The 27389-nt window shown below is 39.1% G+C and overlaps 2 protein-coding genes across 2 annotated transcripts in view; one reads left to right on the top strand and one right to left on the bottom strand.

Moving 5' to 3' along the window:
* The window catches only part of SMC6 (structural maintenance of chromosomes 6), a 75050-nt gene extending 62851 nt beyond the window's left edge, over positions 1 to 12199 (bottom strand). Inside the window, exons 1-2 of the mRNA XM_019970670.2 lie at positions 12060 to 12199; positions 537 to 682 (exon numbers count right to left, since the gene is read on the bottom strand). Of these exons, the coding sequence (XP_019826229.1) occupies positions 537 to 677 (141 nt within the window). The 5' untranslated portion in view covers positions 678 to 682; positions 12060 to 12199. The remainder of the gene's footprint in view (positions 1 to 536; positions 683 to 12059) is intronic.
* A 208-nt stretch (positions 12200 to 12407) lies between these two features.
* The window catches only part of GEN1 (GEN1 Holliday junction 5' flap endonuclease), a 28860-nt gene continuing 13878 nt past the window's right edge, over positions 12408 to 27389 (top strand). The window contains exons 1-5 of the mRNA XM_019970669.2: positions 12408 to 12833; positions 19136 to 19308; positions 20201 to 20387; positions 23763 to 23939; positions 25476 to 25586. Coding sequence (XP_019826228.2) covers positions 19148 to 19308; positions 20201 to 20387; positions 23763 to 23939; positions 25476 to 25586 — 636 coding nt within the window. The 5' untranslated portion in view covers positions 12408 to 12833; positions 19136 to 19147. The remainder of the gene's footprint in view (positions 12834 to 19135; positions 19309 to 20200; positions 20388 to 23762; positions 23940 to 25475; positions 25587 to 27389) is intronic.

Here is a 27389-nt window from a genome sequence, read left to right as displayed (position 1 = left end):
TGGTGTGAGGGCTTCTCACTGAGATGGCTTCTCGTGTTGTGGAGCACGGGCTCTACAGAAAGCACAGGTTTCAGTAACTGTGGCACACAAGCTTAGCTGTCCTGCCACATGTGGATCCAACTCATGTCCTCAGCGATGGCAGGCAGAGTCTTAACCACTGGATCACCAGGGAAGTCTCCTTATTATCCTTTTGCTGTTTGCAGAGTCTATGGTCAAATCCACTGTTTCATTCCTGACACTGGTAGTTTGTGTTTTCTCTCATTTTCCCTTTCGTCAATCTTAGTAGAGGTTTGTAAGTTTTACTGACCTTTCCAAAGAACTACATCTTTGTTTTATTGTTTTTTCTACTAATTTTTTCTAAAAATTAACATGAACTTCAAAATTAGGTGATTTTTACATCACTTTTAAAAATTTATGTTATTTTTCCTCTGCAGCTAGCGACCCAGCTTCAGATACTGAATTAAGAATACGATATATAAAACAGACAGGAGAAACAGGACAATCAAAAGTTATTAATTTTATAATTTTGCACTCACCAAAGTAGAGGTACCATTAGTGAAAGAAACTGCACATTCATCTTCATCACATTCATCTTTATCAAAATCGTCCAATTCTTCTTGTCTTGGTCTTTTGGCATTCTCAGGAGAGAAAAAATTTTCTTCCTTTCTTTTGGCCATCAGGTCTAAACAAATATTACAGTGACAATGAAGAAAATCATGTAAAGCACCCATACAACTGTTTCATATATATATATATTAAAAAAACTTAACAAAATCAGACAAAGCTTAAATTTTAGTACTATATCCATTCATTTTCACTTTAAGAAAAAGTACAATTATCATCTGTGTGGAGGGAGGGGGCCATGAGCCAAACAGTGCGAGTGGTCACGAGAAGGTGGAAAGGTAGGGACACAGATACTCAAGAACCTCTGGAAAGGAACATATCCTTCCTGCTCTCTTGATTTTAGCCCAGGCAGACATGTCAGACTTCTCACTACAGAAGTAGATAATAAATTCTTGTTTTAAAAAATCTGCATATGCAACACTAGAAGATTTTACGTCAGAGGGGATTCATGATGGAGGTTTTTATTGATGTGGACCTATCTAAGTATTTTAACTCCTAAGCTTACAAAAAGCAAACGGTTTTATTTGTGAAACTGTAGATCCACTGATGAGATGGTAAATGCCTTCTGAACTTACTCCAGAGCAATCATCCAATTTTTATAAGTTATAAAGTAATAATGAATCATATAAAATTAATATTATTTCCCCAAAGAAGCATATTTGTAGTGGCCTGTATAGTCCATGGAGTCTCAAAGAGTCTGACAAGAAACAGTGACTTTCACTTTCACTTTTGCCTAGCACTAGAAGAGAAGGGAAAGGCAAGGGAGAAAAGGAAAGATATACCCATTTGAATGCAGAGTTCCAAAGACTAGTAAGGAGAGATAAGAAAGCCTTCCTCAGCGATCAATGCAAAGAAATAGAGGAAAACAACAGAATGGGAAAGACTAGAGATCTCTTCAAGAAAATTAGAGATACCAAGGGAACTTTTCATGCAAAGATGGGCTCGATAAAGGACAGAAATGGTATGGACCTAACAGAAGCAGAAGATATTAAGAAGAGGTGGCAAGAATACACAGAACTACATGAAAAAGATCTTCGTGACCCAGATAATCACAATGGTGTGATCACTGACCTAGAGCCAGACATCCTGGAATGCGTCAAGTGGGCCTTAGGAAACATCACTACGAACAAAGCTAGTGGAGGTGATGGAATTCCAGTTGAGCTATTTCAAATCCTAAAAGATGATGCTGTGGAAGTGCTTCACTCAATATGCTAGTGAATTTGGAAATCTCAGCAGTGGCCCCAGGACTGGAAAAGGTCAGTTTTCATTCCAATCCCAAAGAAAGGCAATGCCAAAGAATGCTCAAACTACCACACAATTGTACTCATCTCACATGCTAGTAAAGTAATGCTCAAAACTCTCCAAGCCGGGATTTGGCAATATGTGAATCGTAAACTTCCAGATGGTCAAGCTGGTTTTAGAAAAGGCAGAGGAACCAGAGATCAAATTGCCAACATCCGCTGGATCATCGAAAAAGTAAGAGTTCCAGAAAAACATCTATTTCTGCTTTATTGACTATGCCAAAGCCTTTGACTGTGTGGATCTCAACAAACTGTGGAAAATTTTTAAAGTGATGGGAATACCAAACCATCTGATCTGCCTCCTGAGAAATCTGTATTCAAGTTAGGAAGCAACAGTTAGAACTAGACATGGAACAACAGACTGGTTCCAAATCGGGACAGGAGTATGTCAAGGCTACATATTGTCACCATGCTTATTTAACTTATATGCAGAGTACATCATGAAAAATGCTGGGCTGGATGAAGCACAAGCGGGAATCAAGATTGCCAGGAGAAATAGCAATAACCTCTGATATGCAAGTGACACCACCCTTATGGAAGAAAGCAAAGAAGAACTAAAGAGCCTGTTGATGAAAGTGAAAGAGGAGAATGAAAAAGTTGGCTTAAAACTCAACATGCAGAAAACTAAGATCATGGCATCTGGTCCCATCACTTCATGGGAAATAGATGGGCAAGCAATGGAAACAGTGAAAGACTTTATTTTTGGGGGGCTCCAAAAATCACTGCAGATGGTGACTGCAGCCATGAAATTAAAAGACGCTTACTCTTTGGAAGGAAAGTTATGACCAACCTAGACAGTATATTTAAGAGCAGAGACATTTCTTTGCCAACAAAGGTCCGTCTAGTCAAGGCTCTGGTTTTTCCAGTGGTCATGGATGGATGTGAGAGTTGGACTATAAAGAAAGCTGAGCACCGAAGAATTGATGCTTTTGAAGAAGACTCTTCAGAGTCCCATGGACTGCAAGAAGATCCAGTCCATCCTAAAGGAAATCAGTCCTGAATATTCACTGGAAAGACTGATGCTGAAGCTGAAACTCCAATACTTTGGGTGCCTGATGTGAAGAACTGACTCATTGGAAAAGACCCTGATGCTGGGAATAACTGAAGGCAGGAGAAGGGGACAACAGAGGATGAGATGGTTGGATGGCATCACCGACTCAATGGACACGTGTCTGAGTAAACTCCAGGAGATGGTGATGGACAGCAAGGCCTGGCGTGCTGCATTCCATGGGGTAGCAAAGAGTTGGATACGACTGAACTGAGTAGTGTCACTTCACTGTTCTCTAATAAATAACCCAGGCTAATTATCTAGTTTTTTTTTTGTTTTTACCAATATTCCTTAAAATTTGCCTGTAGAAAATTAACATCATCAAGCTTTTCTAAACATAAAAGCCACACCTTAAGTCCAAGTTGATGGTCTTTCGTTGAAATGAAATGGTATCATTACTTGAACTGCTGCTTTCATTTTTCTCTTAAAAATTCTCTTAGAGCCCTAAAGTGATAGGTACCTAATAACTGTTTGCTGAGTAATGAGAAACATCCACAGCACAGGTAACAAAAATTTCTAAGATACAAGAATATGAAAAATAGTTCTACTTTCAATCTGTTTGCTGCTGCTGCTGCTAAGTCGCTTCAGTCGTGTCCGACTCCGTGCAACCCCATAGACGGCCTCCTACCAGGATCCTCTATCCCTGGGATTCTCCAGGCAAGAACACTGGAGTGGATTGCCATTTCCTTTTCCAATGAATGAAAGTGAAAAGTGAAAGTGAAGTTGCTGAGTCGTGTCCGACTCTTAGTGACCTCATGGACTGCAGCCTACCAGGCTCCTCCATCCATGGGATTTTCCAGGTAAAAGTACTGGAGTGAGGTTCAATCCATTTAGGTATCCCCAGAACTATATCACAGCAGGTTTGTGCCAGGTATCTGGGCAGCAGGAGATTAAATGACATTTTCCCTCTCATTAATTCGGACTGAAAGATTCAACTCAGTCCTCAGTAGAAAAAAGGATAGTTCACCTTGATGATGTATGGATGGCAAGGAAGCCGGTCAGACATGTAGGTGTGTGCTGGGAGGCCAGTGGAGTATGTTACAAAGACAACAAGAAATAGATCAAAGTGGGAGAATAAGGACTTTAAAGCACAAATGAGAGAGAGGAGGAGGGCAGGGGAGAAATACATACAGTGCTTAATTTTTATCCACTGCCCTCCAAACTTATACTGACAGAAGCAATTTTGCAGAAATATCAAATATCTATACATATCTTGTTGGAACTGTTTTGGGGAACTAGCTTTGACAAGTTTTATTATGACAATGCATGCTTCATTAAGTGAACTGGGTAGTTTATCTTTTAATGCTCTGCAATCACCACTATGGCATGACACTGAAAGGTTTTTTGAAAGTGAAAAAGAACTAACCTTAAAGCTATTAGATAGTGCAGACTATTTTAATTTTATGAAATCATTTCAATTTCTTTTTTTGTATACCGGTTATTACAGGTTGACTATAGATTCCTAGAACAAGTCTGCTGTAATTTCATTTTCCAGAACACTGATAATTTAAAGCTTCAAATTTATTACACAAAATTACCTTGTTTTGTACAATCCTCAACTGTGGTCGTGATTCCTTTCACGTCAATTCTATTTAATTAATCTTTTTTCTCCCCAAAGTAGCTATTTACGTTTACCAAATTAAGTTTTTCTTTAACAAAAATATTTTAATACTTACTCATATATTTTTAGACAATCAAATATAAGAGATACACAGTGGAGTTGGAGTTCAGAATTCTTTAACCCAAAGTGCAAGTTGAAAAAAGCAATCAGAGACTTCCACTTCTAGAAAGGTGGAACAGATGTATTTTCCCTATTCCTCTTGCTTAGTAAAACATTCTTGAAAATTATATACTATAAAACAAGCATAACACAGCTCTGAAAAAGGAGGTAGATTGGTAGGAAACTCACAATCCAAGGAAAGATGTCACGGTGGTTCACTGAGTTTTTGTTTTCCCTCAACTACTGTGGACTTGGAGAAGCCAGCAACAGGGGAAACACCAAGAGGTGCAGAGGGAAACAAAAGGCTTAATGAAAGCCTGTTCCCTCCAGACAAAAGGCCAGGAAAAAGGAAGTCTAACAAGAAGACTTTCAGACAATAATCACTCTAGTCAAATACCATTCAAAGAACTGTTGTCCCTTCCTCACCGCCCCCTGCCTCAGCAAAGGTCAAGTGGGTAGTGTGGACCTCCTTCTGGTGATGCTAAAAGGAGGCATCTCAACATCCCATCTGGCCCAGTGTCAGACAAGGCTGTGCAGGCCAAGTAGGGAGGCATGACAGGGGCGTCTGATGAAGAACCTAGAGGTCTACCCCTAAGAGGGTGTAACAGGACGCTATAATACTTACTCCCACTCCCCACTGGATGCGTCAGAGGCCTTTTACCACTGCCTAGAGAAGCGAGGAGCACACCCCAGCCCAACAGCCACCACAAGCCATGGAAAGAGCTCTGGTCAAGTTCCAGATGTGAGTCTCTGTGTCCATGGCCTAAGAAAACCAGAGGGCAGCAGTTCTCAAAGGTTGCAGTGTCTTAAAAAGTACCAAGGACCTCAGAGGGCTTTTGTTTCTATCAATATTGACCGTATTATAAATTAAAACTGAAAAAAAATTTAAAACAACCCACAAGTACACACTGTATCAGCCATCAGAGCAATGACATTATCACATGTCTATAACCTCTAGAAAACTCCTCTGTGTAGTTACAAGTGAATGAAAGTAAAAAAGGGAAATAACATCTTATGATTATTATGAGAACAATTTTGATCTTGTAGCCCCTCTGAAACAGTCTCATGGATCCCTGGACTACATTCGGCAAACTGCTACTGCAGGGAATACTATAAGCATGCCCATTACATACTGCCATAAATGACAAGGCACAGCTACCAGTAATAAAGTTAGGGCAGCAGAGAAGCCAGCCATAGAATGACTGGTAGATTTGATATTCAAAGTGTGGTCCAAGGACCAGCAAGCAGCATCTACATCTCCTAGGAACATGCTAGATATCCAGAATCTCAGACTTCAATTTAAAACAAGTGAATCTGAATCTTCATTTTAACAAGGTCTTGGGTGACTCACAAGTACATTAAGTCTGAGAAGAATTGTTATAAACAACATTAAAAATTTAGGACTTTATCCTGTCCTGAAGGCAACAAGGAACCTAATGTATCGTGATAAATCAAATACCATTTAAAGGGAATATTAGTTAACATCCAAAGGACATTTAACCTAAACAAATGCCTTTTGAGAGAGTACTAGCATTATAGTCACAATTACCTAATACTCACCATCTTTTTGACAAGTAACTTAGTGTTTATTTTGATCTCTTACACAAGTCAGAACTTGAAAATCAAACATAATTTTCAAATTATTTAATAGCAAGAATTAATATACATTAATTTCAGCTAACTTAAATTCCCTAGAATACTACCAGGCAATTATTTTCCCAACACTGCCTTTCCTCCCACCCATACCTGTTTCTTACTCAATTACAGTCATTTATTTATCACAGAAGAGCAAAGAAGCAGCATTACTTCTTCATTTTCCCAATATTAAATGTCCTTTTAGGCAGTTTTTATTAATGCTTAATACATGAATTTGCAGTTAGCTGACACTCAGATATCAGCTGATTGATCTTAGTATTTTACCACTAGAAAACAGTTGTTTTTCAAGTAAAATCAGGGGAAGGAAGGGGAACGAAGGTATGTATGATTAGCTTCTCATAATCAATGTGAGATCCTATACAAGACAGAATACAGTGCGCTACATGACGACAATGTTTTTTTATTTGCTGTACTTAGCCTGGGATTTGCAGTTTGCTGTTAGGTTGCCATGGCAACATGCATCTAACAGACACTGAAAGATCCAACCTTTAAAAACATGAATCATTCTATAATTTAATAATGGACTTTTAAAAACACACATGAATGTCCTGCGACTTAAATACAGGTTACAACAGTAGAACTGTTTCTAATATGCTAAAAAGATAATATAAACAGATGTAAAGAAAAATACTTTTAATATCCTGTAAAACATAAAAATGGGGGGGAAAAAAGCTCCTCTGGGATTTTCAATACATTCATAAAGCTCTTCATGGTATTCAATATTTATTTACAATTAAAAAAATTCAATATTAAGGAACATACTACTTCTCCCTTGCAGAATGCAAGCTCCTTCAAAGCAGGAATAGTAACAAATATGATTATCAAGAAAAAATAAGTTCAAGAAGAAAGAAAAATCAATCACCAAGGGTTAATTACAGCAAGCATATACACAGGAAATTTGAAAGACCAAAAGCATTTTCACACAGGATTATCAATTTCTAAATTTTCCATTTTAATGTGAGTACCTAGTAATTCATACTTCCCATTAATATCAAAGTAGGGGCTAACAGTAGTGAGAACAGTCATAACAGAATTGGAAACGTCAATAGAAAACAGAGGGTTTAAAAAAAGGTAAATTGCTACTGCTTCTGAATCTGCCATAGACTATTTACCTCATTCCCAATTCCGCTCCTACCACACCAAAGACAAACTCATTCTGCATTAAACAACCTCATTTTTAATGTACTGAAATATAAGCACGCTGCTTAGAATATATACATGAGATGCAACAGATAATAAATAAGTAAGTGAAAAAATTCATTAGTCCACCCATCAAACAATTATAGGTGAGCAAAACTCAGGTAATAAAATCTGAACACTCAGATTTGTGTTTTTAAAAAATCCCTGTGGCCTCAATATAGAGCACAAATGAAACAGAGTGAGAATAAAGGCTAAACAGACCAGTCTCTAAAGGACAAGCAGTGTTGAACAAAAGCAGTGGCATGCACACCAATGTTCACTGCACCATTATTACAACAGCCGACATACGGAAGCAATATAAATGTCCATCAACAGATAAATGGATAAAGACACGATACACATATACATCCAACATCCACAGATCATAGAAAAAGCAGGAGAATTCCAGAAAAACATCCACTTTTGCTTCACTGACTATGCTAAAGCCTTTGACTGTGTGGATCACAACAAACTGTGGAAAATTCTTAAAAAAGATGGGGAAAAAAAAAAAAAAAAGATGGAATACCGGACCACCTTCCTGGACTCCTGAGAAACCTGTATGCAGGTCAAGAAGCAACAGTTAGAACCAGACATGGAACAATGGACAGGAATATCAAGGATGTATGTTGTTACCCTTCTTATTTAACCTATATGCAGAGTACACCACATGAAATGCCAGACTTGATGAATTACAAGCTGGAATCAAGACTGCTGGGAGAAATATCAACAATCTCAGATATGCAAATGATACCACTCTAACGGCAGAAAGCAAAGAGGAAATAAACAGCTTCTCAATGAGGAAGAAAGAGGACAGTGAAAAAGGTGGCTTAAAACTCAAAGTTCAAAAATGGCATCTGCTCCCATCACTTTATGGCAAATACATGGGGAAAAAGTGGAACAGCGGCAAATTTTATTATCCCGGGCTACAAAATCAATGCCGATAATGACTGTAGCCATGAAATTAAAAGACGATTGCTTGTTGGAAGGAAAGCTATGACAAACCTAGACAGCGTGTTAAAATGCACAGACATCACTTTGCTAACAAAGGTCTGTATAGTCAAAGCTATGGTTTTTCCAGTAGTCATGTACAGATGTGAGAGCTGTAATGTAAAGAAGGCTGAGCACTGAAGAACCGATGCTTTCGAACTGTGGTACTAGAAAAGACTCTTGAGAGTCCCTTGGAATGCAAGGAGATCAAATCAGTCAATCCTAAAGGAAATCAATTCTGAATATTCACTGGGAGGTCTGATGCTAAAGCTGAAGTCCCAGTATTTTGGCCACCTGATGCAAAGAGCTGACTCACTGGAAAAGATCCTGATGCTTGGAAAGACTGAGGACAGCAGAAGGGGACAACAGAGGATGAGATGGTTGGATGGCATCACTGACTCAACAGACATAAGTTTGAGCAAACTCCAGGAGATGGTGAAGGACAGGGAAGCCTGCACCCCTGGAGTGCTGCAGACATTAGGACTGCAAAGAGTCAGACAGGACTTGGTGACTGAACAACAAAACACATACACACAATGGAATATTATACAACTGTTAAAAAGAAACCTTGCCATTTGTAACAACATAGGTATTGCTGTTGTTTAGTCACTAAGTCATGTTTGAATATTTTTTGACCCCATGGACTGTAGTCCATCAGGCTCCTCTGACCATACGACTTCTGAGCCAAGAATACAGGAGTGGGTAGCCATTTCCATCTCCACAGGATCTCCCCACCCCAGGGATCAGACTCCAATCTCCTGCATTGGCAGGTGGATTCTTTACCAGTGAGCCACCTGCAAAGCCCCAAAGGGTATTATATTATATGAAATAACTCAGACAGAGGAAGACAAATACTCATATGACCTCACTTATATGTTAAATCTAAAAATCAAAAGAAACAAACAAAATGAAAACAGATACTGATACAGAGAACAAATGGATAATTGCCAGAAAGGGAGAGGGGGGAAGCAGGGGAGTGAAATTAGTGAAAGGGATTAAGAGGTATAAACCTTTTAATTCTCAACATCCTTATAAGTGATCCCTTACTTTACAAAAGAGGATACTGAGGCTCATTTAAAAGATACCCAAATTCATGTAGGTATATCTTAGCAGAGCCTAGATCCAAACCCAGGTTGTCAAAACCCAAATCAAACTTCTTTAATGTCCACGTTCCACCTGGCATGAACTGAGTTTAACCAAGTTTGACTATTTATACGAAGTGAAATTGTCTGTTCATCTTGTTCTTCCTTTGGTAATGTATAAAACTATGTGATATGTCCCTCTAATGTTGGGCTTGCTGTGTAAAATTTTATCTTGTGTTTAATTTTCAGAAACAATCTTTACTCTTAATAGTAAATGCCATCATCAGTAGACTGAGGTTTGGAAATGATTCATTCATTTTTCTTGAAAACATTGAGTTTGAAGTGCTTCTAGGAAATTGAGATGGATAGGCCAGTAGGCAGCAAAATAAGAGAGTTAGATTCTAGTAGAGACTTCCCAGGTGGCTCAGCGGTAAAGAATCTGCCTGCCAATGCAGTCGACCCAGGTTTGATCCCTGGGTTGGGAAGATCCCCTGGAGAAGGAAGTGGCAACCCACTCCCGTATTCTTGCCTGGAAAATCCCATGGACAGAGATGTCTGGCGGGCTAGTCCATGAAGTCACGAAAGAGTAGGACAAGACTCAGCATCAAGACAATAACAAAGACGTAGATTTGGCAGTGGCACTAAGAAAGTCACAGAGACTACTCTGAATTTGTTCACCAGGGAAACTAGTGAGTAAGATGTACCTCATTAACTAGTGAATAAAAAATACTAAGTGTCTACACTTGACCCTCAGTCATCTGGACTTACATATGTATATATACATACATAACTGTGACGTTTAATTATGCTTTAAACATAATACCTTCATGTGTGGGCACTCAGTTGTGTGACTCTTTGCGACCCCCTGGACTGTGGCCCACCAGGCTCCTTTGTCCATGGAATTTTTCAGGCAAGAATACTGGAGTGGCTTGCCACTTCCTTCTCCAGGGGATCTTTAGGACGAAGGAAATGAACCCAGGTCTCGAATCTCCTGCATTGGCAGGTGGGTTCTTTACCAGCTGAGCCACCAGTTCCTTAAAGTAAACCAAGTATGGCTTTGACTAATTCTCCTAACTTAGATCTAAAAATGATCATCAAGATTTAGGCAGGTTTTATACAAAATTCTACATCTACTCAGTAAAATAAAGTCAGTAAAATAAAAAACCAGGCTCCTCTGTCCATAGGATTCTCCAGGCAAGAATACTGGAGTGGGTTGCCATTTCCTTCTCTAGGGGATTTTTCTGACCCAGGGGGACTGAACCCAGGTTGCCTGCATTGCAGGCAGATTCTTTACCATCTGACGCGCTGGGGAAGCCCAATTACAGAATAGAAACTGAAATTTACAGAGGTGGTACCAACCTGTTCAGGGTCACACAACACTGGTTCTTATACAAAAACATGTAAAAAGTAATATTCTGGTAATCTCCAAACTTCTTTGTACTTACTGGCATTCAAGGGGAAAAAAAGCGGAAAACTGTAAACACACATTTCTACAGGAAATAATTACTCTGCATATTTCTCACAGTAAAAGGAGATAAAGTGAATCTAAGTATTTCTAACATGCTCCCTTACCACCCATATACACCAGTGCATAAGCTAGTGAGTATTTTAAAAGACTAAACAGCAGCCATCTAAAAATCTGGAAATTTGGACTTTTTCTTCTTTTGAATATATTCCAGAATAGCTTGTATTTAGAACACTCCCTTTCAATTTCACGACATATACAGAGTAGCAAGCACTCAGATAAGTTCCGTGTTCAGGGTTTAAACACCAAATAGTTGCTCCCGTAGGAATTAGCACAGCACCCTCTTATGCCCCAAAGTGTCCTGCAGCCCTTCCTCCACCCTTGAGCTCAGTGTTCAGGAATTCCCAGTACTGATTCTTCTCCAATTCATCTCCACAAGAAAATAAGGGGGAAAGAAACGCCATCATAAACTTCCAAACGTCACAATTTAAATTTTTCTAGGTAACAGTTTTGCGTTCTCCTGAAACTGGGATTTAGCAACAAAGCCACCTTCAGGGATATTTACACATATCTCTTAAACGTAGTTAAGTTGTTACTTGTAAGGGGTCATCAGAGGGGGTGATAAGAACCCAATTTCCGAGCCTACACTCATCCCCCTGACCCTTCTCCCCCTCAAACCACTCATCAAAGCCTAACGGCGGCCGTTCGGGGCCCGGCGCCGGGTTCCCTCAGGCTAGCCGGAGACGAGATTTTTCAAGCACCGCCGCCAGAGCCGTCCGAGGGAGGGGCCCGGCGGACACCGGCAAGTTTCCTGCGGCTGAAGGGACCCGCGCCGCCGGCGGAGAGGGTGCGGAGATCACCGCCGGCCGTTGACCCGCGCGCCCTGGGCACCGCCGCGGCTCCAAAGACCCGGCCGCCAGCGGGTGGGCTGAGGGAGGGCGCCGGCCAAGGGAGGATCCGAAGCAAGAGAGAACGACGGAGCGCGCCCTTAGCCTACCTCCAACAAGTCGAAGTCTCCCCCAAGGAACCCCCGATCGGCGGGACTGCCGCCGCAGCACAGGACGCTAAAGCCACGTTAGTGGACTCTCGCAGTCGGCCCAGCAGCCGTTGGTCCCCGAGACACCGCGCGCCCACCACGGGAGAACGCAGGAGCCCCGCCGACCCCGGCCCCCACCTCGGGACTCTCCGCGCCTGCGCCCCGCCCCCCCTCCGCCCGCCGGGACTCCGCCCGCGCGTGCGCGCTGCGGGGCTTTCGCGCCACTGGAGTCTAGGAGGCGGGGCCGGAAGTACCCTCTGGGCGGGCAGTGGGGATGTTGGGAGGAGCGCCGGGGCTCTGCGACTGTGGGACGCGCGGAGGGGTCGGGGCGGGTGAGTTGCCTAACTGCAAGCGGGGAGAAAAAAAAACCACCCTGGAACCCCAACGGCGGCTACAGTTCCGCGCATGCGTACAGCGACCGGCTGGGCGCCGCCGCGAAGTGTACAGCCGCGGTCGCGGAAAGGCGGTAGTCACTTCCCGGAAGAGGCGGAGCCGCGTGGCTGAGGCGCCGCATTCAAGTGGTTTCCAGGGAGCCTTCCGGGCCTGAGTGCTAAGCCTCTGAACTCTAGGCTTTGCTTGGCGAGGGAAAAAGGAAGTTTTCGTTTTCTTTCTTCTTTTTTTATTGAGTAGAGGAACATTTAGAAACTTGGAGGCAGCAGTAGTTAGAATCCAGACGAAACTGGTAAATGACAGAAGGGGCGTCTTTCCAAAAACCAAGGAAGCAGGGTTGTCCGGGTAAGTCCCGCGCGGATCTGTGGAGAGACGGCCCCGCCCAGGCCCCTGGCCCCTCTACCCGCTCCTTTGCGATCTAGGGGCGATTGCAAGCTGGTTGGAGGCGAGCTCTATGTTCGCGTTCCTATCTCGCCCGCCCCTCCTCCCAGGACACCGCCCGCGGTTCTCTCTGGGTCCAGTAGGACCGCGGCCCGGAACTCCCAGCCGGGCCCCGGCTCTCCGAGCCCGGGGTCTCCCCGCCCCGCGGCTCGCCCCCGCGGGGGAGATGTCCGTCGCCGCTAAGCACAGAGCCGAGGCCCTGGGTCCCAAATGGTCTTGCCCGGGCCCCGTGGGGCAAAGTCCCACGCCAGATGTGAGGCCATCCTGGGCGAGCCTTTCTCGATCACCCTGTGGGCACACTTGGGTGTACCTCCTTTTCGGTGTTAACTCTGAAAATAACTTCCCTCGTAGCAACTACTTTAAGGCTTTGTGGTTGTTTATATATACAGTCTTTCTTTCTCGCCCCCACTCCCACCAGCTCGTGCCTGGTTTACATTGTAAACCCTCTCAATAAACATCGGAACTAAAGAAAGTGTAAATTCCTTGGCTTAGCTTTCAGTACTTTACTTCCCGCTTCTGTCTTTACACAACTCTTAGCGTGACATGCTAATCTAGCTATGTAATCCACTTTCTATACGCCAACACTTTCTTTCTAGATGGAAAAAAGATATTTACCGCTAACTCAGAACACCCCCAAAGAAACTGATGTCAAACTTAGGGTCTCCAATAAAAAAATTCCTACTCCTTTACTTCTAAAGATAATCAAATATATGCTCCTATCCTAGCCCTTGTCATGACACACATATGACATAGTCAAAATAGATGAAAACTCAACAGCCTCTGGCCGAAGTGGTCCTTCTTGGTAAGAGATGGGAAACAGGGTTGGGAGGTCTCTGCTTAGCTGTCGCTTCCTTTAGGAAGCCTTCCTTGATGCCCTACACTAGGTAAGCTGCCTTCTTCAGATCTATATGCTCATCTTCCTCTATCTAGCCTTACTTCAGTGCCTATACTTGTCTCATTGTTGAAATTCCCTTTTTAGCTCATCTAACCACAGTCCTTAAATGCAGGGCTTGATCTTTTTCCCTATTGTATTTCCAGCAGCAAGATAAGTTCTGGTAAATTATAAGCATTTAATAAGTGTTTACTAGTTAAGCCTGGGTTATATTATACTTTAAGCCTGGGTTATACTTTGCTTCAAAGTTTAGGCTAAATTCAGATGAAAATAAAACAATAAACATAGCATTAATTAGTGAAATTATGTGGTATATCCTATACAGTATAATCCTGTACTGAAATAAATTTTATACAGTTTACCAAACTTTATATGAAAATACAGTTGTCTACGTGAGAATTGGGAAATTAAAAGTATTTCCTTCTTTATCGTTAAAAAAGATTTCTAATGTTTATGCCTGAAATATGGAGAAGGAAACGGCAGCCCACTCCAGTATTCTTGCCTGGAGAATCTCAGGGACAGAGGAGCCTGATGGGCTGCTGTCTATGGAGTTGCACAGAGTCGGACACGACTGAAACGACTTAGCAGCATGCCTGAAATAAAACTGGAAAACTGTTAGTTTATTAAAATGTATATTTTTGCATAAATAAAACCATTGACCTCTTTTTGTGTTCTTTAAATTTGATTCATTAGTGGAATTAGCAAGGTTCTGTGCTTTTCTCACCTCATTCAGTTTTATAATTAACCAATAAAAGCTTATTAGCTTTTAAGGAAGTTTTAGGAGCATAAACTGATTTATGGGCACCATATGGTTACATCAAAGGATTTGGTTTTGTTTTAATCTGAAGGGGATTCTTAAGCTCTTCTTTAAGCTAGAAATCCATGTTTTTTCCACCAAGTGGTAATAATCTGAAATAGAGTTTAAATACCAGGCTATCAAAATTGATGATGAGATTCAAAGAATGTCAGAATCTTGTAATTCATCTGTTTTAACACCTCTTATTTTGTAGATGGGTTAAATGTCTTCCCAAGGTTACATATATAGTTAATGTATATCCAAGATCAAAATTCTATGTTTTCTATCCCAAGTCCAATGCTTTTTCACTAAAGCAAATAAATTGAAGCCACTAGTAAGGCTATAAAATTATTTGCTATGGGTTTCTCTGACATTCACATAAGTGTTCTTGCATCATATTAATTCTTAAGAATTAAGAGTATTTTAGGAGATTCTTTTTATATAAATACATTGATTGCATGAGCAGATTGATGTCAATGAAGTCATTATGTTATAAAATATGAGTAGAGATTCATCAAATCCTACACCACAAAACATTTCAAATTTCACCCTATTTAAATAAAAGTGGAACATAAAATTATACACAGTTTAGGGTGAGTTTGCTATGTGCTATGTGCAGTGTTTTTAAATTTTACTTAATGCTGAGCTTATTTTCAAGTAACCTTTTATGGTTGATCATGACCTCATGCAAGAACCATCAGTTCTATCTTTAAATGTAGTTGTACTTGGATATCTTAACAATTGTTACATTCTGTCCCTTTTTGGAACTTTAAATGCTTTACAGTCTTACCATAGCTACTTAGTATCACTTCAAAGGCAGAGCTGGTTCCAAGAAAGGGGCGAAGAATGAAATGGCTTCTGTGTGTAGCTTCTAATGATTATGTAGGAGTAGGAGGTAATAAAAAGTGGAAGCAGGGAGGCCAGATAGGAGACTGCAGAAAGAACTAAGGGAGTTTTCTTTAGAAATGCGGGTTTAGGGTGTTTTGGAGACAAGGGACTTGTTGATCAAGTTGCTGTTAGTAGAGAGAACAATCAAGAATGACTGCTCGGTTTTTGGCCTAAGCAACTGAGTATTTGGGAATGACTAAGGGTAGCTGCTGGTGATGTTTCTTAGTGCAATATTGCAATTCTATTTTGAAGCTCTGAATTCCTGCTACATTTAATCCGTACTAGGGCTATAAGGGGAGAAGGCAAATGGCACCCTACTCCAGTACTCTTGCCTGGAAAATCCCATGGGCGGAGGAGCCTGGTAGGCTGCAGTCCATGGGGTCGCTATGAGTCGGACACGACTGAGCGACTTCACTTTCAGTTTTCACTTTCATGCATTGGAGAAGGAAATGGCAACCCACTCCAGTGTTCTTGCCTGGAGAATCCCAGGGACGGGGGAGCCTGGTGGGCTGCCATCTATGGGGTCACACAGAGTCTGACATGACTGAAGTGACGCATCAGACAGTTTTGAGGAGAGGTGGTGGAATCAAGAATTAGATACCTATTGTCAGTTCAGTTCAGTAGCTCAGTCGTGTCCGACTCTGACCCCATGGACTACAGCACTCTAGGCTTCCCTGTCCATCACCAACTCCCAGAGCCTGCTCAGACTCATGTCCATATTGTGCATCCATGTAAAGATAAAGTAGGAGATTAGATTTTCTTTATCAATAACTTGGAGAAGGGAATTCCTTGACAGTCCAGTGGTGAGGACTGTGGGCTTCCATTGCAAGGGGCTTGTGTTGGGGAACTAAGATCCCTGTGCAGCCTAACCAAAGAAGGAGTACAGTTTACATTTCAGTCCTATACATAAATGTGTTTGTGTGTACATGACAAACAACACTGCACTATGTGACACCCAACACCCTTCATTCGTTACTATTTATTTATATATGTGCTGCTGCTGCTGCTGTTAAGTTGCTTCAGTCGTGTCCAACTCTGCGACCCCGTAGACGGCAGCCCACCAGGCTCCTCGATCCCTGGGATTCTCCAGGCAAGAATACTGGAGTGCAGTCAACCTATGTAGTGAAAAGTTAGAGCCGTGGTTGGAAGGAGTGAGCTTTAGATCTGGAAGGGCTGGGGAAAAGATGCACCTTGCCTGAGACCAGGTGACTTGTTCTTAGGTGTTCTGCAATAAACCAGAAAGTGTGACTCATCCCTAAAAAAGCCATACTGAAGTCATATTTGATACTCATGCACTCATAAAGTTATAGAACATTGCTTTTTATTGACCACATATTTAATTGAAATATGACTATATCCATATTTCATTACTTAATATTTAGGCAAGACAACCTTGATTCTGGATCTGCTGCAATGTCACCCAATTCAATCTGTGGGCCTTGTGAAATAGTACAAGCACTGGAACCACCATTAGCTAATGCTTTCTTCTCTATTTAAATCTATTAATACTCCTTCTAAAGTGACATAGAAGCTCTTTGTTTGTTTGTGCAGCTCTTCATAAAATGAGTGTACAAAATACTACTTGTGGTAACACTGGCCACATTTAAAATTAAGATTCAGAAAAGCTCAGAGAAGGACAACCATGTTTCCAGCATTTATTTTCTATGCAGTCATGTACAACTTGAGAGCATTTACTTCTACTATGGACTCTGTTAAAGGAGCAGACAATACAGTTACATTTTATTTAGAATGGTTTTACATTATGATGATAGTTTTTTGTCTTAATATGTTTTTGTATCCTTTCTTGTGTTTTTAGAATGAAATAAGGTCATTACTCAGAGGATATCTGTTATATATCTGTCTAGTCCAAGCTATGGTTTTTCCAGTAGTCATGTATGGGTGTGAGAGTTGGACCATAAAGAAAGCTAATTGCCAAAGAATTGATGCTTTCGAACTGTGGTGTTGGAGAAGACTCCTGAGAGTCCCTTGGATTGCAAAGAGATCCAACCAGTCAATCCTAAAGGAAATTGGTCCTGAATATTCATTGGAAGGACTGAGGCTGAAGCTGAAACTCCTATACTATGGCCACCTGATGCGAAGAACTGACTCATTGGAAAAGACCCTGATGATGCTAGGATAGATTGAAAGCAGGAGGAGAAGGGGATGACAGAGGATGAGATGGTTGGATGGCATCACCGACTCAATGGACATGAGTTTTGAGTGAGCTCTGGGAGTTGGTGATGAACGGGGAAGCTGGGTGTGCTTCAGTCCATGGGGTCGCAAAGAGTTGAACATGACTGAGTGATTGAACTGAACTGAACTGATCTGTTATATAGTCAGACTGAATCTTCAAATGCTACATAACAGTTTTTATCAAATAATAAAGGAAAAGAAAAACAGCTATAGATGTTTAATAAAGGAAAACTTGCATATAGAAAATACCAAAGCAGGTCACGGTAGCAGAGCTTAAGCCAATTTTTTTTTTTAATATCATGTACATAGAAAACAGTTTAACATTAGTTTTTTTTTGAATAGTGAAACTGTGCTGCTGTACTCAGTCACTTTAGTCATGTCCAACTCTTTGCAACCCCGTGGACTGCAGCCCTCCCTACAGGCTCCTCTGTCCATGGGATTTCCCAGGCAAAAATACTGGAGTGGTTGCCATGCCCTCCTCTAGGGGATTGTCCTGACTCAGGAATCAAACCTGCATCTCTTGCATTGCAGACAGATTCTTTACTGCTAAGGCACCAGGAAAGCCCAAATGGGACTATAGGTCATTTTAAAATATTTTTCTGTAAAAAGATGTTGTATTTTCCCACAATGAACATGTGTGACATAATTTTAAAAGTCGATGCTCCTTTTTTAAAAAATAATTACCTATTCTTCAATTCTTCATTTTCTATCTCCCCTCCACTTGTCCGTCAGAGTTTTCCTTCATTAATCCTGTGTTTTTGTCTTTTGTTCATGTGTTTGCATTCTTCTTCTTTTTGTCTTTTTGTTTTTTCCTGATTATGATAGAGGGCTAGTCCTATTCTCTCTTTAGGTATGTAGATTGAGGAGTGAATTCTCAACAAGACAAATACACATTACCAGATCCTTTGATTTTCTCTGCATTTGTTAGCTCTTATTATTCACTGGAGCAAAGCCAATTACCACCCTTTGGGAGGAGGGTAATTTTTCCTTTTATTTTCCAGATTTCATGCAGTATTAATGTGACTATGTGAAAAATTTTATTGTCAGCCACTGCTATAGGCAGTGTGGAAAAGAAGAAAGAATGAAGAGGGACAACCATTGACATTTGGTGACTTTAAATTTTAAAGTAACTTTATTTTTCAGTAATACAGAGAAACATATTGGGTGATATGAGTGGATTTTAAGGACAAATTCAGCATGCTATATTCTGCTAATAACTTTTCAGTTGCTGCATCAGTATTTTTGTAGCCACTAAGTGTATTACCACCATTTTTAATGTTTCAGGTATTCTTGATTCATCCTGAAGAGCTGACCAGTAAACGAAATGAGAATACTATTTATGAATCACCCCCAACTAGCTCAAAATACAGTCTAAATTTTTGTTCTGAGCTTCTATGTCTTTTAACAATCTTTTGAAAAGTTTGTTTCAAATAACAGATAACCACCAGGATGGGAGTAAATGACTTGTGGCAAATTTTGGAGCCTGTTAAACAACACGTCCACTTGCACAGTCTCAGTGGGAAAACCATTGCAGTTGATCTGAGTCTCTGGGTGTGTGAAGCACAGACAGTCAAAAAAATGATTGGGACAGTCATGAAGCCCCACCTCAGGTAAAGTAAACATTCTTAAAATATAGATAGGTGATGGCATAAGCAGTGGACATCTTGGTTTTGTTTCCACTTCATTTGTTTTGTTGTTGCCATTTTGCATTTTGAGATTTTAAAATGTATTAACATGCCCACATTTGCCATCTCCATACTGTGTGTGTGCATGCTCAGTCAGTCAGTTGTGTCCAACTCTTTGCAACCCTGTGGACTGTAGCCCATCAGGCTCCTCTGGCCATGGGATTTTCCTGGCAAGAATACTGCAGTAGATTGCCATTTCCTCCTTCAGGAGATCTTCCTGACCCAGAGATTGAACACATGTCTCCTGCATTAACAGGCAGATTCTTTACCACTGAGCCACCTTGTACTGGTGACTCACAAATTTGTACCTCATACCCTTGAAGCTTCAGACTCATACCTGACTGCCTATTTAACATACCCCCTAGGATGTTTCAGTGACTAAAAGGCAGGAATTTGGGAGCCATTCTTCCCCTGCTTTACCTCTCCCCATATCCAATCCATCTGAAGTCTTGCCAGTTCCCCTTTCAGAATATATGTTGCATTCACAAACTTCGCTCCAGAAGCACTACCTCAGTGTATGGCAACGTCTCTTATATGCCCTGTTGAGATGAGGTTTTCACTAGCTTCCCTCCCTCTTATCTTGGCCTCCTCCTCCTCCAAACCATTTCCCACATAGCAATTAGAATAATCATAAATCTCCTTTGCTAAAAAACAAGCAGTGGTTTCTCAGTTCAGTCCACTGAAAATCATAATAAATAAGACATTATTGCATGTAACATTTTTGATACTAGTGTCTTTGCCATTATGTCATTCTGCAATGTTGACTTCTGCTATTCATGCATGATGATTACAGTATCGTTAACTTTTTCTATTTCAGAAATCTATTTTTTCGTATCTCATATTTAACGCTAATGGATGTAAAGCTGGTGTTTGTTATGGAAGGGGAACCCCCGCACCTGAAAGCTGATGTCATCAGTAAGAGGAATCAGGTCCGATATGGACCTTCTGGAAAAACATGGTCTCAGAAAACAGGGAGATCACATTTTAAGTCAGTCTTAAAGGAGGTAAGCATTTGGGCCTGATTCAATAATTCTGATTTGAATTAAAGAGTGTATTTTACTGTAATAAACTTTGTTGGTCAATATCTTTAATACTTACTGTCTTCACTAAAAGGCCAATGTGAACAGAGAAGAGAGTTTATGCTTTGGAGTGAAACTCACCCATGTTCAAGTTCCGATTCTGGCATCTAGAAACGCTAGGGGCAAGATTTTTAAACTATCTTTGCCTCATTTCCTACTCTGTAAAATGAGAGTAGTAGTACTTTATAGGATTATAGTGAAAATTAGAGAAAATATAAATATATCTAAAGCAACTGGTACATAATTGGGACTTAATATGTTAAATTTTATGAAACCTTCAGCACTTAACAAATTCCCAGAATAGCAGTCTCATTAATTCATACTTTACTCATCCAGGATTAATGATAATTGATAGAATTTGATTTGGCTTCCCTCAGGGCTTTGTAATTATAAAAAGTTATTATTTTAATATATTTATCTGTTTAAAAATATTATATATCTTAAATCTATAATAAGATAAAGTGTGTAAATAAAACAATAGGAAGCTATAACTATTTTGTATCTTTTTAAATGTGTTTAATTTTTAAAGTTGCCATAATCATACACAAGTAATTTTTTTCTTGGACTTTTCACTTAACGTAGCATACCCGTATTTCCCTATTACCATATTCTATTCAGAATTATTACTTGTAATGGTTGCACTTGAAATCATTCCCCATGATTGTATATTGTATATTGTTTGCTTTCAATTCTTCTCTTTTATACATGAAATCGTGAGAAACATTTTTTTGTGAACATAGCTTTTTCTTGTGATTTGAAAATAAAATTACCCAAAGTGGGCTTGATAGACCTAAGTTTAGGAAGGATTTTATAACTCTTGCCAACTACTTCCTTACCAATACAGATATGAGATAAGCAATTTCAGTGCGTCCACAAAATCTTTGGATATTAGGAGTTTTATCTTTGTACTATTTAGTATGCAAAGTCAAAGACATTTTTTGGTTTATAAAGTACATATAAATACATATAATACATAGTTATATGTCATATTCTTTTAATGGTGAGGTTGAACATTAAGTTAGTTTGAGTCCTTCTGTAAGTCATGACCATCATATCCTTTTTCCGCTTAACCTTTTTGAGGTTTTACTTTTTGTTTTGTTCAATTTCTTTATAGGCTAAGGATATAAACCTTTTATGATATTTGTTTTGAGTTCACATCTCTGTTTTTCTTCTTAAATGTTGGTTAAAAGTTTAATTTCTTTTAAAAGACATTGCATAAATTAATAAGCTTTTTTCCTCCAGAAGTTTTGTCCATTTTTTTTCTATTTTTTATTTTCATGTGATTAAAAAAAGTAATTTTCAATTAGTGATTATTCCATCTTAATGACTATCAATAATTTAAGAAAATACCTGTACTGTATTCTAATTATTATATAATCAGTTCCTAGAAATATCTATGGTTCACATACCGAAGGCATTAAACACCCAGTATAAAGCAAAAAGATATTTGTCTTTTTGAGAAAATGCTTCTATTCTTATTTCTTTATTTCACCATTGTGATGTTCTTAGACATTTTATGTTGGTTCAGTGTTGCCTGCCCATTAATCATTATCATATTTCTCTACAGTCTGTTACTAGGCCTTACGTTCTCCTAATCTACTGCCATTTTTAGTTGCAAGCATGAAAAGCACAAATTAGTCCTCCAAAACAACCTCTGCCCCACATCATGGAGACTTAGGGCAGGGAAAATTCCAGCCAACCTCATCACAAATTCTGTGCTAGCTTTTGAAAAGAGTTAGGAGGACATGCACAACAATCTGGAATAACTTAAACTCTTGTTGTTTTTTATGAAAGGATACTTCTTATCTAGGGGTGAGGAAGAAACAGCTATGTTTCAGTTGAGCAGCACCTGTAACAAGTCTGTCTCCCTAAGGTGCCCCTGAGTCCTGAAAAGTACCCCTTTTTTGAGTTGGTACTTTGTCTTTCTGAACCTTGTCCACCTTGGGCAACATCTGGCAGAGGTTTTTTATTACATAATATAACATGTAAACAATCAGTTAAAACAAGAGATACTTATTCTGTCCCTCTGCTGCTGCTGCTGCTGCTAAGTTGCTTCAGTCGTGTCCAACTCTGTGCGCCCCAACAGACGGCAGCCCACCAGGCTCCCCTGTCCCTGGGATTCTCCAGGCAAGAACACTGGAATGGGTTGCTATTTCCTTCTCCAATGCATGAAAATGAAAAGTGAAAGTGGAGTCGCTCAGTCGTGTCCGACTCTTAGCGACCCCATGGACTGAAGCCCACCAAGCTCCTCCGTCCATGGGATTTTCCAGACAAGAGTACTGGAGTGGGGTGCCATTGCCTGTCCCTCTAGAAACAAGTAAATAGCCACTTTCCCTCACCATACCCAGTATTCCCCAATGATAGAATGAGAGTGTGACATATAACAAAAAAGAATGCACTAAGCTGTAAAGCTGAACTATAAGCTACCCAACAGAGTTAAATTTATAACCCAAAGAAAGCTATAGGAGATTATTTATACATCAGCAGATTGATAACAAACATCCTGCACAGACTTGTGACTTCCCTGGAGCACTCCAACAACCGGCCCCTGTGTGGTTTCCCACAATAACAGAGTTTCATTGTACAGGGGAGGTGATAAAAAGTAAACTTTTACATTCTCAAGCCAAAATTGTGTACTTGCAACTTCTTTGAAAGAGCTCATATTGGGTTGGTCATCATGTGAAAAGGATTGCTATGGTTTTACAAATGTAAATGTTAATGTGATTAATTATTATAATTTAAAGATACTTCCAAAATCTTGAGATAACAATGAATAGTGAAAATTGAATAGTCATTACTTAAAAAAAATAAATTTTAAATTAATATTTAATTGGATATAGATTATTTTTTAATTGACATCAAAATTTTTAGCTTTTCATTACAGAAAATTTTAAATAAATACAAAAGTAACCCATCACTAATCTTTAAAAATTATCAACTCAAGCAATTTTGTTTCACGTATACTCCCACCCGCTTCCCTACTTCCACAATATTTTGAAGCAAATCCCACACATAATATTGTTTCTCTTAACAGGTCAGTACCTTTCTCTAAAAGATACGGCTCTTAAAAAATAAAAACATGACTCAATACAGTATTTATTAATGTACATAAAAGTTCAGCAATCATTCCTTAATGCTGTAAAGTATTCAGTGTTCACATTTCCAATTATTTCTTAAATATCATAATTTAAAACACACCTAAAAAGCTATTAGTATTTGTAGTATAACAGTAAGTTAAACACCGTAAAAAGCAGCAATGCAAATGTTCTTAGATTTGTTGCACCTACTTTTTCTTTTCAGTGTCTTGATATGCTGGAATGCTTAGGAATTCCCTGGGTCCAAGCTGCTGGTGAAGCTGAAGCCATGTGTGCATACCTCAACGCCAGTGGTTATGTGGATGGCTGCCTCACCAATGATGGAGACGCTTTCCTTTATGGGGCCCAGACTGTTTATAGGAATTTCACTATGAACACCAAGGTATTTTTTCTTTCTCTTTTTCAGCATTTGTTTTAAAAACTAATTTTTTTAAGGGGATTATTAGAAGATAAACTAAAATATATAAAATGCTTACCATAATGCTTGTGTTTTTGTGTGTGTGTGCACATGATCTCGAAGTCTTGTCTGACTCTTTGCAACCCTACGGGCTACAGCCCGCCAGGCTCCTCTGTCCATGGGATTCTCCTTGCAAGAACACTGGAGTCGGTTGCCATTTTCTTCTCCAGGAGATCTTCCCAACCCAGGGATAGGACCGGCATCTCCTACATTGCAAGGGGGAATTCTTTACCATAATGCTTGGTACACAGCAATTGCTAAATAAAATGCTTACTCATATTAAAAATACCACTACTGCATGGTTCATTCTCTTTTAAACGTGGATTTCTCTAAGAACTTGATTTGTTTCACATGGTTTACTTCTAAATCAGTTTCAATTATGTATTATAAAATGTCATGTGATATGTATTGCCTTGAACCAGAATGTTCACTGTTAGTAAGCCTCAGAACACCTCCAAGTATGCAAAGAGAGATATACAAGGATGTTATTAGTAGTTGCAGCATTGTCAATACTTTCAAAAACTTGGCAAACAACCCAAATGTCCATTGATAAGGAATGGCTAAATACAGCCATGGTTTTCATGGAGGCAGGTACTATACATGGGACATATTCATTGTAACTGCTCAAGGTTGAGCAGGGGAGACTGGACATTTGATGTACTGAAGCTAGGAAAACTAAGCCATTTGCCGGAGAATTCTGTTATCTTTCTGAAAATGCTCCCAGTGTCCCCATTGAGAAAAACTGTCTTGGGAGTCCATCTAGTATAATAGTAAGAAGTCATTAAGGCCTAGGTGGCTCTAGTAGTAAAGAACTTACCTGCCAATGCAGGAGACATGAGAGATGCGGGTTCAATCCCTGGGTCAGTAAGATAGAGAGGGAGGAAGGCATGGCAACACACTCCAGTATTCTTGCCTGGAGAATCTTATGGAGGGAGGAGCCTGGAGGGCTGCAGTCCATAGGGTTGCAAAGGGTCGAACATGACTGAAGCAACTAAGATATCCAAATGTATTAGTGGGCAAGAAATATTGCAAAATAGTATTTTTATATAAGCCTATTTTTACTTTAAATAAGCATTTGTATATATGTGTTAAAGAAAAGAGTTTCTTAGAGGAATATGCGTGGCTGTCAATCATAGTTACTTCAGATGATGTGTTTACAGGGAATGTTTACTTTCTATAGAATACATTTTATGTTTCATTATGTAAGATGAAAATCTACTTTTGTAGACACCAAAAAACAAGAAGAAAAAAATGACTACTATAGTTGTTTTTTTAAAGCTATTTTTGAAACGATTTTATTTTCAGATGTTAAAATGTTAGGTTATATGAAGATTCTGGTGATCAAGATAATTTTAAACTTCTAGGAATAAATATTTAACGGCAGCTTTGACAGATGATGTTTTACAATGTTGATTTTGTTTAGTTTTCTGAAGATGAAACTAAATCTGTACTTTCTTCTAGGACCCACATGTTGACTGTTACACAATGTCATCCATCAAGAGTAAACTGGGTTTGAATAGAGATGCTCTGGTTGGGCTGGCAATACTACTTGGCTGTGATTATCTTCCAAAGGTATGCTGAGATTGTATTTATTTAGTATTCATAGTGGCTTTTTCTCGTACCTTACATGGTACATAAATATGAATATAATATGGTATTATATAGTTAAGGACCTAATTTAGATGTGGGTGTAATAAACTATTCAGTAACTAAAATAATCAACATTTCAAGTGACATTAAAATGCTCGCTCACTGTGACACTGAATGTTGTAAATGAGAATAGAATCATAACTGGTACTACAGCTTGAATCTCAGTATTCTATTACTGTAAGAGATTCATATGCACATTTGACTGTCCTTTTAGAGAAATAGGAGCTACTCTTTTCTTGTCTCATGCCAATATTAGTTTCTATCACTGTTTGTCTGTGTTCTGGTTTTGAATCTCCATAGTAACTTTTTAACTGTACACATGCTCCATGTTATTGTTACTGTTGCTAGGCAACATGATTATTGGGCTAAGTCATTCATCCATCTATGCCTCTTAGCACTGCATTGAGCTTTGCTCATGAAAGCCTTTTTATATCTTAAGATAACAATACATACTCAGTGACAGGTATAATAAGTGAGGGATGAATTAAGAATTAAAATGATAACCCCATTCATAAATATGATATTTAAAAATACAAAATGATTTATATTGTAGCTCCTACTATTTTTATAAAGTCCCATTATTATGTCCCTGCTGATCATCTTTGTATCCTTTTTAAATCCTTCATTATACTATAGACTGTATACCTAAGAGAAGTCTAAAGAGAGATGACATGTATTTTTTTTCACTAGGCCATAGAAGAGGGAAAAAATAAATAGGATAGTAAAATTATTAATTCTGATTTCTAATCTGTGTCACCAGTGACTAAATAGAGAAATCAATAATTTTTTTAACAAGAAAAGAAAACAGGAGGAAAAAAAGCTGTTAAATAACACAAAAAAATAATTATTATAGTTCTCATTCTGAAATAGAAGATTCCTATTTCATATGTAATTGTATCATAACTAAAGTCTGGAAACAACCCAGTGTTGAATATAAGAAAAAATTTGCAAACTTGAACTCACAAAAACCAGTTTCAGTTTCACTGGAAACAACCCAGTGTTGAATATAAGAAAAAATTTGCAAACTTGAACTCACAAAAACCACTAATAAATAGTGGTATTTATTATATTATAGACTAGCCTTGCCTATTTTGATTTTTTATATCTTTGCAACCAAAACTGCTATCTATTTATATCATTGTACTTAATGATCTTTAAGACACTGCTATAATAACATAATTTGCTGAAAAAATTTTGGAAAAAAATTTAATATGTAACTAAATGCTAATACAGGAAGGGTCATATGCAAAATATCTAGTAACTGGTTTACTAAAGACATAGAAATGGAACGAGCTTCTGGCACCCTCTGTTGTGCCATGTGTAACCCTAATCCTCAGTATAGGTGGGTTGGGAAGGGAACTCACATTAGGGTGAAGACTCCTTTGCCAGCAGGCACTCAGGATATGTGGGCAGTGACTGTTTACTAACCAGTTTGGAAGTATTTTAACTCTGATATGTGTATCCTGATACATATTGACTAAAGAGCGGCATTGCTTACAAAGACATATTAATAAACTTTTATAGGAACTAGAAGACTCAATCTAAACCAGAAATTATCATGTGAATATACTTTTATTTATATATATATAGAGATGTATGTGTATATGTGTGTATATATATATATAGTATTGGAAATTAAATGTTTGTTTTAATTTTCTTAAGTTACTAATTTCAGGAATTAACTTGGAATTCTCCTTTGTTCTATTGGATGTCTCGGTCTTTCAA

The sequence above is a fragment of the Bos indicus genome, chromosome 11 (assembly GCF_029378745.1).
Source record: "Bos indicus isolate NIAB-ARS_2022 breed Sahiwal x Tharparkar chromosome 11, NIAB-ARS_B.indTharparkar_mat_pri_1.0, whole genome shotgun sequence".
NCBI classification, from domain to species: domain Eukaryota; kingdom Metazoa; phylum Chordata; class Mammalia; order Artiodactyla; family Bovidae; genus Bos; species Bos indicus.
This window is presented reverse-complemented; position numbering and strand designations above follow the sequence as displayed.